At 39.4% G+C, this 13,273-nt stretch overlaps 1 protein-coding gene across 1 annotated transcript; it reads right to left on the minus strand.

Moving 5' to 3' along the window:
- Positions 1–102: 102 nt before the first annotated feature.
- On the minus strand, positions 103–11,082 carry ETH_00012805 (M protein, putative; the record flags this gene model as incomplete). The annotated part of the gene is made up of 11 exons (XM_013379393.1): positions 103–195; positions 395–492; positions 1,161–1,251; positions 4,251–4,379; positions 4,726–4,995; positions 5,336–5,447; positions 5,685–5,759; positions 6,570–6,640; positions 7,071–7,250; positions 9,441–9,806; positions 10,850–11,082. Coding segments are annotated over 11 exons (1,718 nt in total), but the record flags the coding sequence as incomplete, so codon positions are not given.
- Between the last annotated feature and the right edge of the window lie 2,191 nt (positions 11,083–13,273).

A 13,273-nucleotide genomic window follows, 5' to 3' on the forward strand; every position in this document is an offset into this window, starting at 1 on the left:
CTGCGCGCTTAGTAAAGGGCGCATTCGAGGGTTTAGGGTTTAGGGTTTACGCCCTGGGGTTTAGGTTCGACGGGTTAGGGTTTAGGGTTTAGGGTTTAGCGTTTAGGGTTTACATACCTGCTCCGTCTCTTCAATTGCTGAGGCGACCGAAGCTGCTTCTGACTGGACTTTGTGCAGAGCCAATTCAATTGAAGGCTGCGCGAAAAAATTATAAACCCTAAACCCTAAACCCTAAACCCTAAATCTAGAGTCTGGCCCGTTGGAGGAAGAACTATGCGTTTCACAAGGGGTAGAAGTACCGGTCTAAACCCTAAACTTCAAACCGTCGCGTGAAAGTTAACACTGCGCCAAACCCTAAACCCTAAACCCTAAACCCTAAACCCTGAACCCTCACTTTCAAATTGGTTTGAATCTCCTCGTCTGTCAAAGTTGATAAGTCCTTCACCAGTCTTTGTATTTGGACGAGGCAGCCCTTTTCAAACAGCAGCCGCACTGCATGCAACATCCACAAAGAGGTTTAGGGTTTAGGGTTTAGGGTTTAGGGTTTAGGGTTTAGGTTTAGGGTTTAGGGTTGAGGGTTTAGGGTTTGCGGTGAATAATTTACATTAATTCATTTCAATTTATTTAATTTTTAATTTTTTAATTATTTAATTTATAATGGTTTTACTTTTTTGAATTTAATGATTTTTCATTTCTTTTGTTGATTCACTTTTATGTTTCCAGTTTCTCTTGGGATTTATTTCTTTTATCTTATTTTATTTTATTTTATTTTATTTTATTTCCGTTATACTTTTATCTTATTTCATTTTTAGTTTATTTCTATAACCTTTTTATTTTGTTTTTCGTTATTTTGTTTTATTTTATTTCATTTTACTTTCTTTCATTTCATTTTACGGATTATATTTTATTTATGTATTTTTTGTTTGCTTTCTCTTTATTCTTTTCTATCGCGTTTTATTTCTTTTTCTTCCACTTCCTTTTATTCCTTTTTACTTGTTTTATTTCATTCTATTGTATCTTCACTTATTTTATTTTATTAATTTAATTTAATTTTATTAATTTAATTTTATCAATTCAATTTTATCTAATTTTATTTAATTCATTTTAAATTAAATCTAAATTAAATTAAATTAAATTAAATTAATTATTTTATTAAACACCTTTTTCTGTTTCCATTTTTTCTTCTGTCTCTTTTGTCTTTTCTTCCGCTTCTTTTATTTCCCTCTTTAAAGTCGCCACGCTCTCCTCCACCTAAACCCCAAAACCCTAAACCCTAAACCCTAAACCCTAAAGCCTAAACCCTCAAGTGGGTGACGGAGTTTACGCGGTTTATACAGTAGGGCCTTTCATGTGCATTTTTTAAAATACATTCTTCTCGTTGAAGCATATTAATATTATTTATTTATTTATTTGTATATTTATTTACTTATTCATTATTTATTTATTCATTTATTTATTTATTTATTTATATATTCATTTTTTAGTTATTTATTGTCAGTTTATTTTGTTATTTATTCATTTATTATTTATTTAGTTGGTTTGTCATTTATTGCTCTTTCGTTCGTTTTATATTCGAGACTCTTTCGTAAACCCTAAACCCTAAACCCTAAACCCTAAACCCTTGGGCACAGACCTTAAGCGAGGCTCACGTAAACCCTAAACCCCAAACCCTAAACCCTAAACCCTAGACCCGAACCTGAGTGAGGTCTGAAGTGGAGGCCTCCAGTTCATTTTCAATTTTGTTTCCTTTTTCTGTAAGACACAGGACAAAACACTAAACCCTAAACCCTAAACCCTATGCTCTCAACCCTAAACCCTAAACCCTAAACCCTAAACGCTAAAACTTGCACTTTTATTATTTATTTCCTATTCTTTTTTCGCCTTTTAACTCCCAATTAGGCCTTTCGGAAACCCCCAACAGCAGCAGCAGCACCAGAGTCGCCAAGTGGGAAACTCGCAAACAAACTCAACAAAATGTTACATGAAATGAAACCCTTCAACCGCTTTCGAAAACCCTTTCTTTTTCTTCTCCGCAAAACCCTAATTTCGATTTTCAGTCTTGCAAAATTCTAATTTGAAGTGCAACTAAGAGCACTTTTACTTTTCTCCAGGGTTGTCAGCTAGGGTTTAGGGTTTGCAGCTCAGTGCTGTGCTGTCCGCTAGGGTTTAGGGTTTGGGGTCTTGGTGCTGTCAACCAGGGTTTGGGGTTTAGATCTCAGTGCTGTCAACTAGGGTTTGGGGTTTAGATCTCAGTGCTGTCAACTAGGGTTTAGGGATCGGTGTTTTCTACTAGGGTTTAGAGCTCGGTGCCGAAAACTAGGACTTAGGGTTTAGGGCTAGGTGCTAGAATTTAGGGTTTAGGGTTTAGAGCTCGCTGCGTGTTTTGGCGCTTTTTTGTTTTGTGGATTGAACAAGCTACCAATATTTCAATACAAAAGGATGTTTCCTGATAGCCGCTAGCAGCAGTTATGGGAATAATATCTAAACCCTGAGCAGTGGGTCTATTTCTTGGTCTGCTTATGACCTGTTTTTTATTTTTTAACTTTTTAATTCTCAATTTAGTTTAATTTCGTTTTAAATTGTTTTCTTTTCTTTGCTGCTCAATTAAATCCATTTTGCATTAATTTGCACTTCACAAAAAAGAAAAAAGAAAAAAAGAAAACGAAGAAAAGAAAACCAAAAGAGACATTTCATTAAAGATTTGAAGACCCAGAAGCAAAACACAACCAAACTAAATGCAGCAGCAGCAGCCGCAACACCAACAGCAGCAGCAGCAGCAGCAGCAAAAGCAGCAACAGCACCAGCAACAGCAGTAGCAGCAGCACAGCAGCAGCAGCAGCAGCGCTTGCCTTCCGCTTCTTTGAGTTTGAGTTCAATTGATTTAATTTGTCTTTCCAAATTGTACTTTTGCTGCAGCTCATTTGTCTTTCTTTTCGGCTCTTGGCCCGCACAAAGAGACTCCCGCTTCGCCAGCAGCTGCAGCCGCAAACCCTAAACCCTAAACCCTAAACCCTAAACCCTAGGGTGTGGGAATTTGGGCCAAATGAGAGAACAATTGTGAAACAAGTTCGAAGAAAAAGAAAAGGAAAAAGAACCAAAACAAAACAAATAAAACAAACGAAACAAACAAAACAAATAAAATAATAAAACAGATATAACAAATAAAATTAAATTTAATTAATAAAGAATTGAAAATTAAATAAATAAAAACCTGAAAAAGTCCCTTCAAAAGGTCACAAATTGGAAAAAAAAGAAAACGAAAAAGTAGCAAAACAAAGTAAATAAAGCAAATAAAATAAAAAACAAACAAAACAAATAAAACAAGCAAAAAAATAAAACGAATAAAACAATAAAACAATAAAACAAATAAAATAAAATAAAAATGAAAAAGAAATAAATGAACAAATAAAATAAAAACCTGAAGAAGTTCCTCCAACAAATGGTCACAAATTCGAAGAATAAAAGAAAAAGAAAAAGTACCAAAATAAAGCAAAAAAAAGAAATAAAACAAAATAAAACAAATAAAGCAAATAATGCAAATAAAGTAAAACAAATAAAACAAATAAAATAAAACAACTGTAACAAATAAAACAAATAAAATACAAATAAAAAATAAATAAAATAAAAACCTGAAGAAGTTCCTTCAAAAGAAGCTCTTGAGTTTTTTTTATTTGAATTTCTTTTATTTCCATCTTCCGAATTTCTCGCCGCATCGCCGCCAACTCCGCCTGAAACAAAATTGATCATTTTAAATAAATAAATAAATAAATAAATAAATAAATAAATAAATAAATAGATAATAAATAAATAGTTTTAATTAATTAATTAACTGGTTAATTGATTACTGCCTGGACAACTAGTTAGTTAGCTAGCTAGCTAGCTACCTAGCTAGCTAGTCAGCTAGCTAGCTAGCTAGCTAGCTAGCTACCTAGCTAGCTAGTCAGCTAGCTAGCTAGCTAGCTAGCTAGCTACCTAGCTAGCCGCTTGGTTAGCTGGCTATTCAGCTGGCTGGCTAGCTATTCAACTAGCTGACTGGCTGGCTAGCTAAGGGGCTAGCAAACAGGCTAGCTAGCTAGCTAGCTAGCTAGCTAGCTAGCTAGCTAACTAACCAACTGCATAGCTAGCTAGCTAGCTAACAAACAAACAAACTAACTAACTAACTGACTAGCTAACTAACTAGCTAGCTAGCCGTTTATCTAGCTAGCTAGCTAGCTAGCTAGCTGGCCAGCTAGCTAGCTAGCCAGCAGCACCTGTCCAAGGTTGGGGTCTACAGCTTGTTGCATTTCCTTTTCGAGTTTAATCTTTTCTTCCCATAAAGCAATTTCTCTTTCGAGGTTTAAAGTTTCTTCCAAACTCCGCTCCCTCTCCGCTTCCGTCTTCTGCGCACAAACACCCGCTGGCTAGCTGGCTAGCTGGCTGGCTAGCTGGCTGGAGGTCTAGCTGGGTAGCTGGCTTGCTGGCTAGCTAGGTGGCTAGTTTGCTAGCTAGCTGGTTAGCCAGCTGGCGAGCTAGCTGGGTAGCTAGCTGGGTAGTTCGCTGGATAGCTAGCTGGATAACTGCCTGGCTAGCTAGCTGCCCTTTGGCTAGCTGGCCAGCTAGTTAGCCAGCTAGCTACCTAGCTAGCTGGCTAGCTAGCTAGCTGGCTAGCCAGCTGGCTAGCTAGATGGCTGGCTAGCTCGCTGGCTAGCTAGCTAGCTAGCTAGCTAGCTAGCTGTTGGGTGGGACCTTGATGCTTTGGAGCAGCGCTTCTTTGGCGGCGAGCTTTTGCTGGAGCTTCAGTCTGTTCTCTTCTGCTGCTGCGTTTGCTTCCTGCTGCTGCTGCTGCTGCTGCTGCTTGAAGGCAGCTAGCTGCCGCTGCACCCGCTCAGCTAGCTGCTGCTGCGCCCGCAGCTCCCCCTGCAACTTGGCTAGCTCCTTTTTGCTGCTGCTGACTGCAGCAGCAACTCGCTGGCTGCGCTGCTGCCGAATGAGGATTTCGTCTTTCTTTGCTGCTACCTGCAGCACTCAATTATTTGTTTATTTACTTGTTTATTTTATTTATTTATTTATTTGTTTATTTATTTATTTTGTTTGTTTTATTTATTTCGTTGTTTTGTTTGCTTTTTATTCCGGCAGTTTCGCCAGCTTAAACGGCTTCTGGGCTTGGGCGCGACGCAAAAACCGAGGGTTTAGGGTTTAGGGTTTAGGGTTTAGGGTTTAGGGTTTAGGGCTTAGGGTTTCGGAAGCAAGGAGTGGCGGTGCAAGTCTTGCGCCCTGATCTGCAAACGCTAAACCTTAACGCCTAAACCGCAAACCCTAAACGCCAAACCCTAAACCCTAAACCCTAAACCCTCACTTCTTCTTTTTTCTCGCTAATTTTGGTTTGCAAATTTAGTAAGTCTGTTTGCTTCTGGACCCAGGCCTGCTGCAGGTGGGCAATGTCTTGGGTGTTTTGCGTCAGTTTGTTTCTTTGAAAACAAAAACAAATAAAACATTTATTTATTATTTATTTATCTATTTATTTATTTATTTATTTATTATTTCTTTTTTATTATCTATTTATTTATTTATTTATTTATTGATAGTGATTACGCTTTGCAGCGACTCGCGCAAGCGAGGCTTCGCAGCTGCTCTCCACGACAAAAAGAGGGTTTAGGGTTTAGGGTTTAGGGGTTAGGGGTTAGGGTTTAGGGTTTAGGGTTTACCGCAGCTGTCGAATCGTGCCGTCGAGCAGCCCCGAGGATTCGTCTCCATGTGCACTTCTCTTTGCGTCATATTCTCTGCAAACAAACTTAGAGAAAAACCCTAGGGTTTAGGGTTTAGGGTTTAGGGTTTAGGGTTTAGGGCTGAGGACGTATGCTTAGGGCCTGGGATATAGGGTTTGGAGTTAAGGTTGGACGTCGAGGGCTTTGGATTTAGGGTTTACGGCTGGTAGTTGAGCGTTTAGGGTTTAGGGTTTAGGGTTTATGGTTTAGGGTTTAGGGTTTAGGGTTTAGGGTTTCACACATGCCGTGAAGCCCCAGTGCATGCAATTACAAATATAAGGAAATAATATTGGAAAAAAGCTGAAAATAAAAAAGAATAGAAAAATAAATTTAAACAAAATAAATAAATAATGAAAAATAAATAAAATAAAGGGGGAAAATGTAAACGAAATAAACTAAATAAATAAACAGAAATAACTAAGATAAAAGGAGAAAATAAAAGATAATCAGAAGGAATAAATGAAATAGATAAAGAAAATTAAAAATGGAATAAAGTATATGATGAATAAATGAAATAATAAATAATAAATAATCAAAATTTAAAAAGTTAGATAATAAAAAGGAAAATAAATAAACAAATAAATAATAAAAGAAACAGAATTAAAAATAAAAGATAAAAATAAAAAATAAGTCAAAATAAATAATAACTAAATGAAAACAGATCAAAACCAAACCAAACAAAAAGCAAATTAAGTAAATTAATCAAATAAAGTAAATAAATTAGACAAAATAAACAAATTAAATTAATTAAATTAATTTAATTATTTAAATTAATTGAACTAAATAAATAAATAAATAAATAAATAAATAATGTAATTTAATTACCTGTTTAATTGGTCCACTAGCATTTCTTTGCGGCTAATGCGAATATGCCCTTTTCTTATTTCGGCCTTAAACTGCATTTCCAAATTATAAATAAATAAATAAATAAATAATAAATAATATAAAAATAAATAAATAAATAAATAAATTTAATTAATTATTTTTTTTAATTAATTGAGTAGTCTGTAATTCAATCAGCAGAAAAATTAATGCCGTGGAAGCAAAGACGCATACTGCTGCTGCTGCTGTTACTGCTGCTGCTGCTGTTGCTGCTGTTGCTGCTGCTGCTGGTGCTGCTGCTTTTGCTGCTATTCCTGCTGTTGCTGCTGCTGCTCCCGCTGTTTCGGCTGCCTTTGCTGCTGCTGCTGCTGCTGCTGCGGCTGCAGTCGCTGTGGCTTCTATCGCTGCTGCTGCTGCTCCTGTTTTGCCGTCGCTGCTGCTGCTGCTGCTGCTGCTGCAGCATTATGAAGTGCAACAAAGCAGCAGTTGTTTCTTGCTGCTGACCTGGTCAAGGAGGTTTTCCTTTTCTGCAATGTCTGCTTCTACTGCAGATGCTTCTGCTGCTGCTGCTGCTGCTGCTGCCTGCAGCCCCACGCGCTCGAGCTGCAGCTGTGCTGCATCAAATTCAATTTTAATTAATTCTTCTTCTTTCTTTTTGCACTCCGACAAAAGCTGCTTCGTCTCCTGCACCAAACCCTAAACCCTAAACCCTAAGCCCTAAACCCTTGACCCCTTTTAATTCGCCTTGTCTTACACCCTCCTCAAACCAGCAGAGCGCCAAACCCTAAACCCTAAACCCTAAACCCTAAACCCTAAACCCTAAGTCTCAAATCCATAGGCGTGACCCCTTCAGCCCCAAAGAGTAGCCGCAAACCCTAAACCTTAAACCCTAAACCCTAAACCCCAAACCCCAAAACCCAAACCCCAAACCCCAAACTCCAAACCCTAAACCCTAAACCCTGAACCCTAAACCCTAGTTCACCTTGTGGTGTGCAGTGCTGGCCCTCGCAATGGACTCTTGGTTGGCAATTGTTTCGAAAATCTTTTCGGAAATTAAATTTCTTTTTTGAATTTTATTTTGAAGTTCGCGAGCTGCAGCCTGCGGAGTTGAAACATTTCTTTTTATTTTTATTTATTTCGAGTTTTTTATTTTATTCTTTTCTTCTTTTGTTTTTTATTTTTACATTTTTACTTCTATTCTTTTGTTCTTTTCTTCTGTTTTTTATTTTTACTTTTTTACTTTTGTTCTTTTGTTCCTTTCTTCTTTTTTTTTTATTTTTACTTTTTTACTTTTATTCGTTTGTTCTTTCGCTTTCTTCTTCTTATTCTTTTATTCCTTTATTTCATATTTATTACATTCTTTCATTCTTTTACTTCTTTCAATTCTTTTATTCTTTTATTCTTTTATTCTTTTAATTCTTTTAATTCTTTTAATTCTTTTATTCGTTAATTCTTTAATTCTTTAATTCTTTAGTTCTTTAATTCTTTTAATTCTTTAATTCTTTTAATTTTTTTATTCTTTTAATTGAATTAATAAAAATAAAAACTTTATTTTAATTTATTCCTTTTGCCTTTCTTGGGGCGCCCCCAGCTGTCGTTACACTCCGCAATTTTGCTCTTCTTCCTTTTATTTCTTATTTATTTACTTATTTATTTTTTATTTACTTATTTACTTATTTACTTATTTGCTTATTTATTTATTTATTTATTTCTAAACAAATAAATACGTAATTAAATATATAAAAGCAAGTAAATATATAAATAAATAGATAAAAGCAAATAAATAAAAGCGAACAAATTTATTAATAAATAAATAAATAAAAGCAAGTATATAGAAAAATAAATAAATAAATAAAAGCAAACAAATAAATACACAAAGCCAATTAAAAATACAGAAAAGAACTAATTAAGCTTCGAGGCTTGTTTTAGGAGTACAAAGGACATGTGCACACAGATATGTCCCGCTGCAGACCACAAACCGCGGTTTAGGGTTTAGGGTTTAGGGTTTAGGGTGTAGGGTCTAGGGTTTAGGGTTCAGGGTTTAGGGTTTGGGGCTATAACGCTTAGGGTCTTAGGGCTTTGTGCTTAAAGCTTAGGTTTTAGCGCCTAGGGTGTCGAGTCTACGGTTTAGGGTTTAGGGTTTAGGGTTTAGGGTTTAGGGTTTAGGGTTTAGAAAGCGCGCCTCCCTCTGTCTCCTGAGATCGTCGTTGAGGCGTTCTGTTTGGGTGTTATCTTTTTCGGCCTTTTCGAGTGCAGCAGCAAGCAGCATTAGCTGCTGCTGCAGCTGCTGCTGCTGCTGCTGCTGCAGCTCCGTTTGCTGCTTAAGAGCAGCAACTTGGCTGCTGATGCTGTTGCGGCTGCTCGTCAGGTTTTCGTTTTCCTCTTGCAGGTCTTGCAGCAGCCGCTGCGCAGCAGCAGCAGCAGCAGCAGCGGCAGCAGCAGCAGCAGCAGCGGCAGCAGCAGCAGCAGCGGCAGCAACTCAATTAATTAATTAATTAATTAATTAATTAATTAATATGTTATTACTTTGATTTGTCGATAAGATTCTCAGCGGGCTTTCTAGTTCGCTGCTGCTGTCGTTAAGGCCGCACAGCGGGGAAGCAGCAGCAGGAGCTCGTGCTGCACTAGCTGCAACAGCAACAGCAGCAGCAACAGCAGCCGCAGCAACAGCAGCCGCAACAACAGCAAAAGCAGCAGCAGCAACAGCAGCACCAGCACCCGCAGCAACAGCAGCACCAGCAAAAGCAACGGCAGCAACAGCAGCACGAGCACCAGCAACAGCAACAACAGCAACAGCAGCAGCAGCAAAAACAGCAGCAACAGCACCGAACGCAGCGGCAGCAGCAGCAGCAGCAGCAACAGCAAGAGTCGAACCTCTACTTCTCGCGTGTCCATAGTTGCATTTTGCAATTTGTTGTTTTGGTTTTCAATTTCTTTTTTTATTTTTATTTCTGCTGCTGCTCTTCGCTCGAGGCCCTGCATGCAGCTGCCCAGCTGGATCCGCAGCTGCTTCTTTCCTGCTGCTATCTCCTCTATCTCCCCTGCAGCAGCAGCAGCGGCAGCGGCAGCAGCAGTAATGGCAGCAGCATCAATAGTAGTAGCAGCAGCAGCGGCAACAGCAGCAGCAACAAGAGCGACAAGAGCAAAAGTAGCAGCAGCAGCAGTGGCAACGGAAGCAGCAGCAGCGGCAGAAGATGGGGCTTGCTGCTGCAGCTGCTGCTGATGTTGCTGCGGCGGCTGCTAGAGCAGCAGCAGCACAAGCAGCAGCAGCAGCAGCAGCAGCAGCGACCGCAGCAGCAGCAGCAGCTGCTGCTGCAGCTTCTCTTGCTGCAGCAGCAGCTGCTGCTGCAGCAAGAGCAGCAGCAGGGGCGTACGCTGGGTTTCTTGAATGGCGTTTTTGGAGTTTTGTTTGTCTTCTTCTTGTGCTTTTATTTGAACTGTCAAAAGATCTTTTAGTTCATTTAATTCAAAAACTTGATTATTTAATTTATTTAAAAAGCGATCTTGCTGCAGCCGCAGGCTTTCTGCTGCCTTTGCTGCTGCTGCTTCCTTGTAAGTCTCCCGGCGCTTCAGCTGCACGCAGCAGCAGCTGCAGCAGCAACAGCTCTTTTAGTTTCTATTGTTTGCTGCTGCAGCAGAAGCTCTTTTACTTTTTTATGTTTTCTTTTTCTACCAGCTGCAGCCTGCAGCGGCTAAATTTCCCCAGCTCAGCTGCTTCTAACTTAAAACCTGTTGCTGCTGCTGCTGCTGCTGCTGCTGCTGCTGATGCTGCTGCTTGTGCTGCTGCTGCTGCTGCTGCTAGCTGTTATTACCTTGATTGCATCTTCTAGTTTCTGGGTGTGTCCCTGTGCTTTTTGCAAGACGAAATTTAATTCATTTAAATCTTCTCTCGCTTTGGCTAGCTGCTCTGTTGCTGCTGCTGCTGCTGCAGTCTCTGCATGCAGCGCTTGTGCAGCAGCAGCTAGGGCCTCCTCGCTAGCGGCCCGTCTCTAAGAAGCAGCAGCAGCAGCAGCAAACGCAGCAGCAGTAGCAGCAGCAACGACATCAGTAACACCAGCAGCAGCAGCAGCAGCAACAGCAACAAAGGCATCAAGGCACGAGCAGAAGTAGCAGAAGTTGCAGGACCCGCAGCAGCAGCAGCAGCTGCAGCAGCAGCGGCAGCAGCGACAGCAGCACCACCCGCAGCAGCAGCAAGAGAACCAGCAGCCGCAGCACCAGCAGCGGCAGCGCTGGAAGCAGCAGCAGCAGAACGAGCAGCAGCAGCAGCAGCAGCAGCAGTTTACTTGTTTGACAGTTTTTTCTTCTTCAGCCACTTGACTAATTCTTGCTTTCAGTCTTTTTAACTTTTGCTGCTCCTCATAAAGCTGCTTCCCCGTTTCTTCGTGCTGCCGATCGACCTTTTGCTGCTCCACCTTCTGCTGCTGCAGCGCGTGCTGCAGCTGCTGCAGCTGCTGCTGCTGCTGCTGCTTCAGTGCTGCTTGAGCCCCCCGCAGCAGCGGGTGGTCCGGCGGGAGCCCTGAGGTGTACGTACACCCCAAGTGTTTTAGTTTTAATTTATTATTTCATTTATTTAAATAAATTAAAAACTTAAATTAAAATCAACATTTCAACAAAAGACAATTCAAAATATCCAAATGAATTAAATTTGTAATTCAGAGACAAACTTTGTTTCATTGTTTCTTTTATTCTATTAAATTAACCTTTTTTAATTTTTAATTAACTGCATTTAATTAATTATTAATTCTCTTATTTCAATTAATTAATTATTTTATTTGAATAAAATAATTCTTTCTTTTTAATGAATTAATTTTCTTATATTTTCTTTTTTTTTTTTTTGTCTGCCACAAAAAGTCCATTTGCTGGTGCCTTTGCAGCAGCAGTTTATTTAATTTTGTCTTTTCTTTTCAATTTAATAATTTATTTATTTTTATTTGTTTTTAATTAATTTTGATTAATTTTAATTGTTTTTAAATACATTTATTTATTTATTTTTAGTTTTATTTATTTGTCATTTTATTTATTAATTATTATTTTATTTATTTATTTTGCTGTTTAGCTGCAAATTCTCGCCTGGAGGCCCCGGGGCTGCCAGCTGCTGCAGCTGCTGCTGCTGCTGCTGCTGCTGCACCTCCATCATTCTTGTGTCTCGTTTGTTTCTTTTTGTTTCTGTTTTTCTTTTTTTTAATAATTTTTCTTTGTTTGAGTATTTTTGCTTCTTTTGCTGCTCCCGTTGCGGCAGCAGGAGCTCCAACGGGCAGCTGCTGCAGAGGGCAGCAGCAGCACAAGCAACATCATAGCGTATCAAATAGCAGCAGCAACAGCATCTGAACTATACACCACAGCAGCAGGTGCAGCTGCAGCAGCAGCAGCAGCAGCAACAGCAGCCCGTTCGTTTTTTCGATTGGCCAGTCAGTTGTCTCCCACAATATGAATAGAAATTTGTGGACTCATTAACTAATTACTTAATTAATTAATTAATTAATTAATTAATTATTTTACAACTAATTGTACAAAGATAATTACAACTGAAAAAAGCAAAAGAAGGAACTATTACTTGTTTGTGCTGCTGTACACGAGTATCTTACAGCAGATCTAGATCTATTTTGTTTGTTTTTGCAAAAGGCCAAAAGTGTTTCAAAAATACCAAAAAAGAAATTTGTTTTTAATTTAAATCATTTAGCTTTCTTCTTTTCAAGAAGAAAAAGAAGAAGAAGCGAAATTTCATTTGTGCAGCAACACGACACACGAGCGCATGCAGCCCCAAAGCCCCGCAGCAGCTTTTCCTTTTTACTTTGCTGCTGCTGCTCGTAAGTCCATATTTAATTTCTAATTTATAAAAGTGTTTTAATTTTAAATTCGAAAGAACGAAAAAAAGAGGGTTTGTTCCTCTGCGATGCCGAGGTGTACGTACAGCTCAGGAAGACCAGCGGTGTACGTACACCTCAACAAGACCAGCCACCGCCAGCTCCTGAATTTCACATTTTGAGAAAAGCTAATTCACAAGTTGAGACTTTAGCTTTTTAAGATTGATTTGGAGTTTTATTTTGCCTTTTTAACCCAACTAATGCAGCTGGGGAACCCGTGGTGACCCTCTAAGGGTCACCTCTCGCAGGGTCACCTGGGGCCCCTAATTGGGGGCCCCCTGGGGCCCCCAACTAGGGGCCCCTGGAAGGCCCCCAATTAGGGGCCCCTGTGGCCCCCCCATTATGGGCTCCAGAGGCCCCCCAATTTGGGGACTCAGGGGCCCCCCAATTAGGAGCCCCAGCGGCCCCAGGTGACCCCAAATTGGGGGTTCTCCAGGGGCCCCTAATTGGGGGCCCTCCAGGGGTTCCTAATTGGAGGCCTCCCAGGGGCCCCTAGTTGGGGGTCCCCAGGGGCCACCCCCATCGGGGCCCCTGGTGATCCACTGGGGGAGTGAAATGTGTTTTTAGATTTTGTAGATTCAGTTTTATATGTCTACGGGTGCTGTGGTGTACGTACACCTGAGTTGGTGGCATTTAAAGTCTTATTTCTTTTCTGTTTTGTTTGCTGGTTTAAAAAAAGGCATTTTATTTTATTTTATGTTTATTATTTGCAGGAGAGAGACAGCTGCAAATTATAATTGTGCATTTTATGTTCCTTTTTTATCTTATTTATTTGCTTCATTCCATTTAATTCGATTTTTTTAATTTTAGTTTTTATTTATTTAATTCTTTCCATTTAATTCA

Source organism: Eimeria tenella, genomic scaffold (assembly GCF_000499545.2).
Source record: "Eimeria tenella Houghton genomic scaffold, Eth_scaff268, whole genome shotgun sequence".
Lineage (NCBI taxonomy): Eukaryota > Apicomplexa > Conoidasida > Eucoccidiorida > Eimeriidae > Eimeria > Eimeria tenella.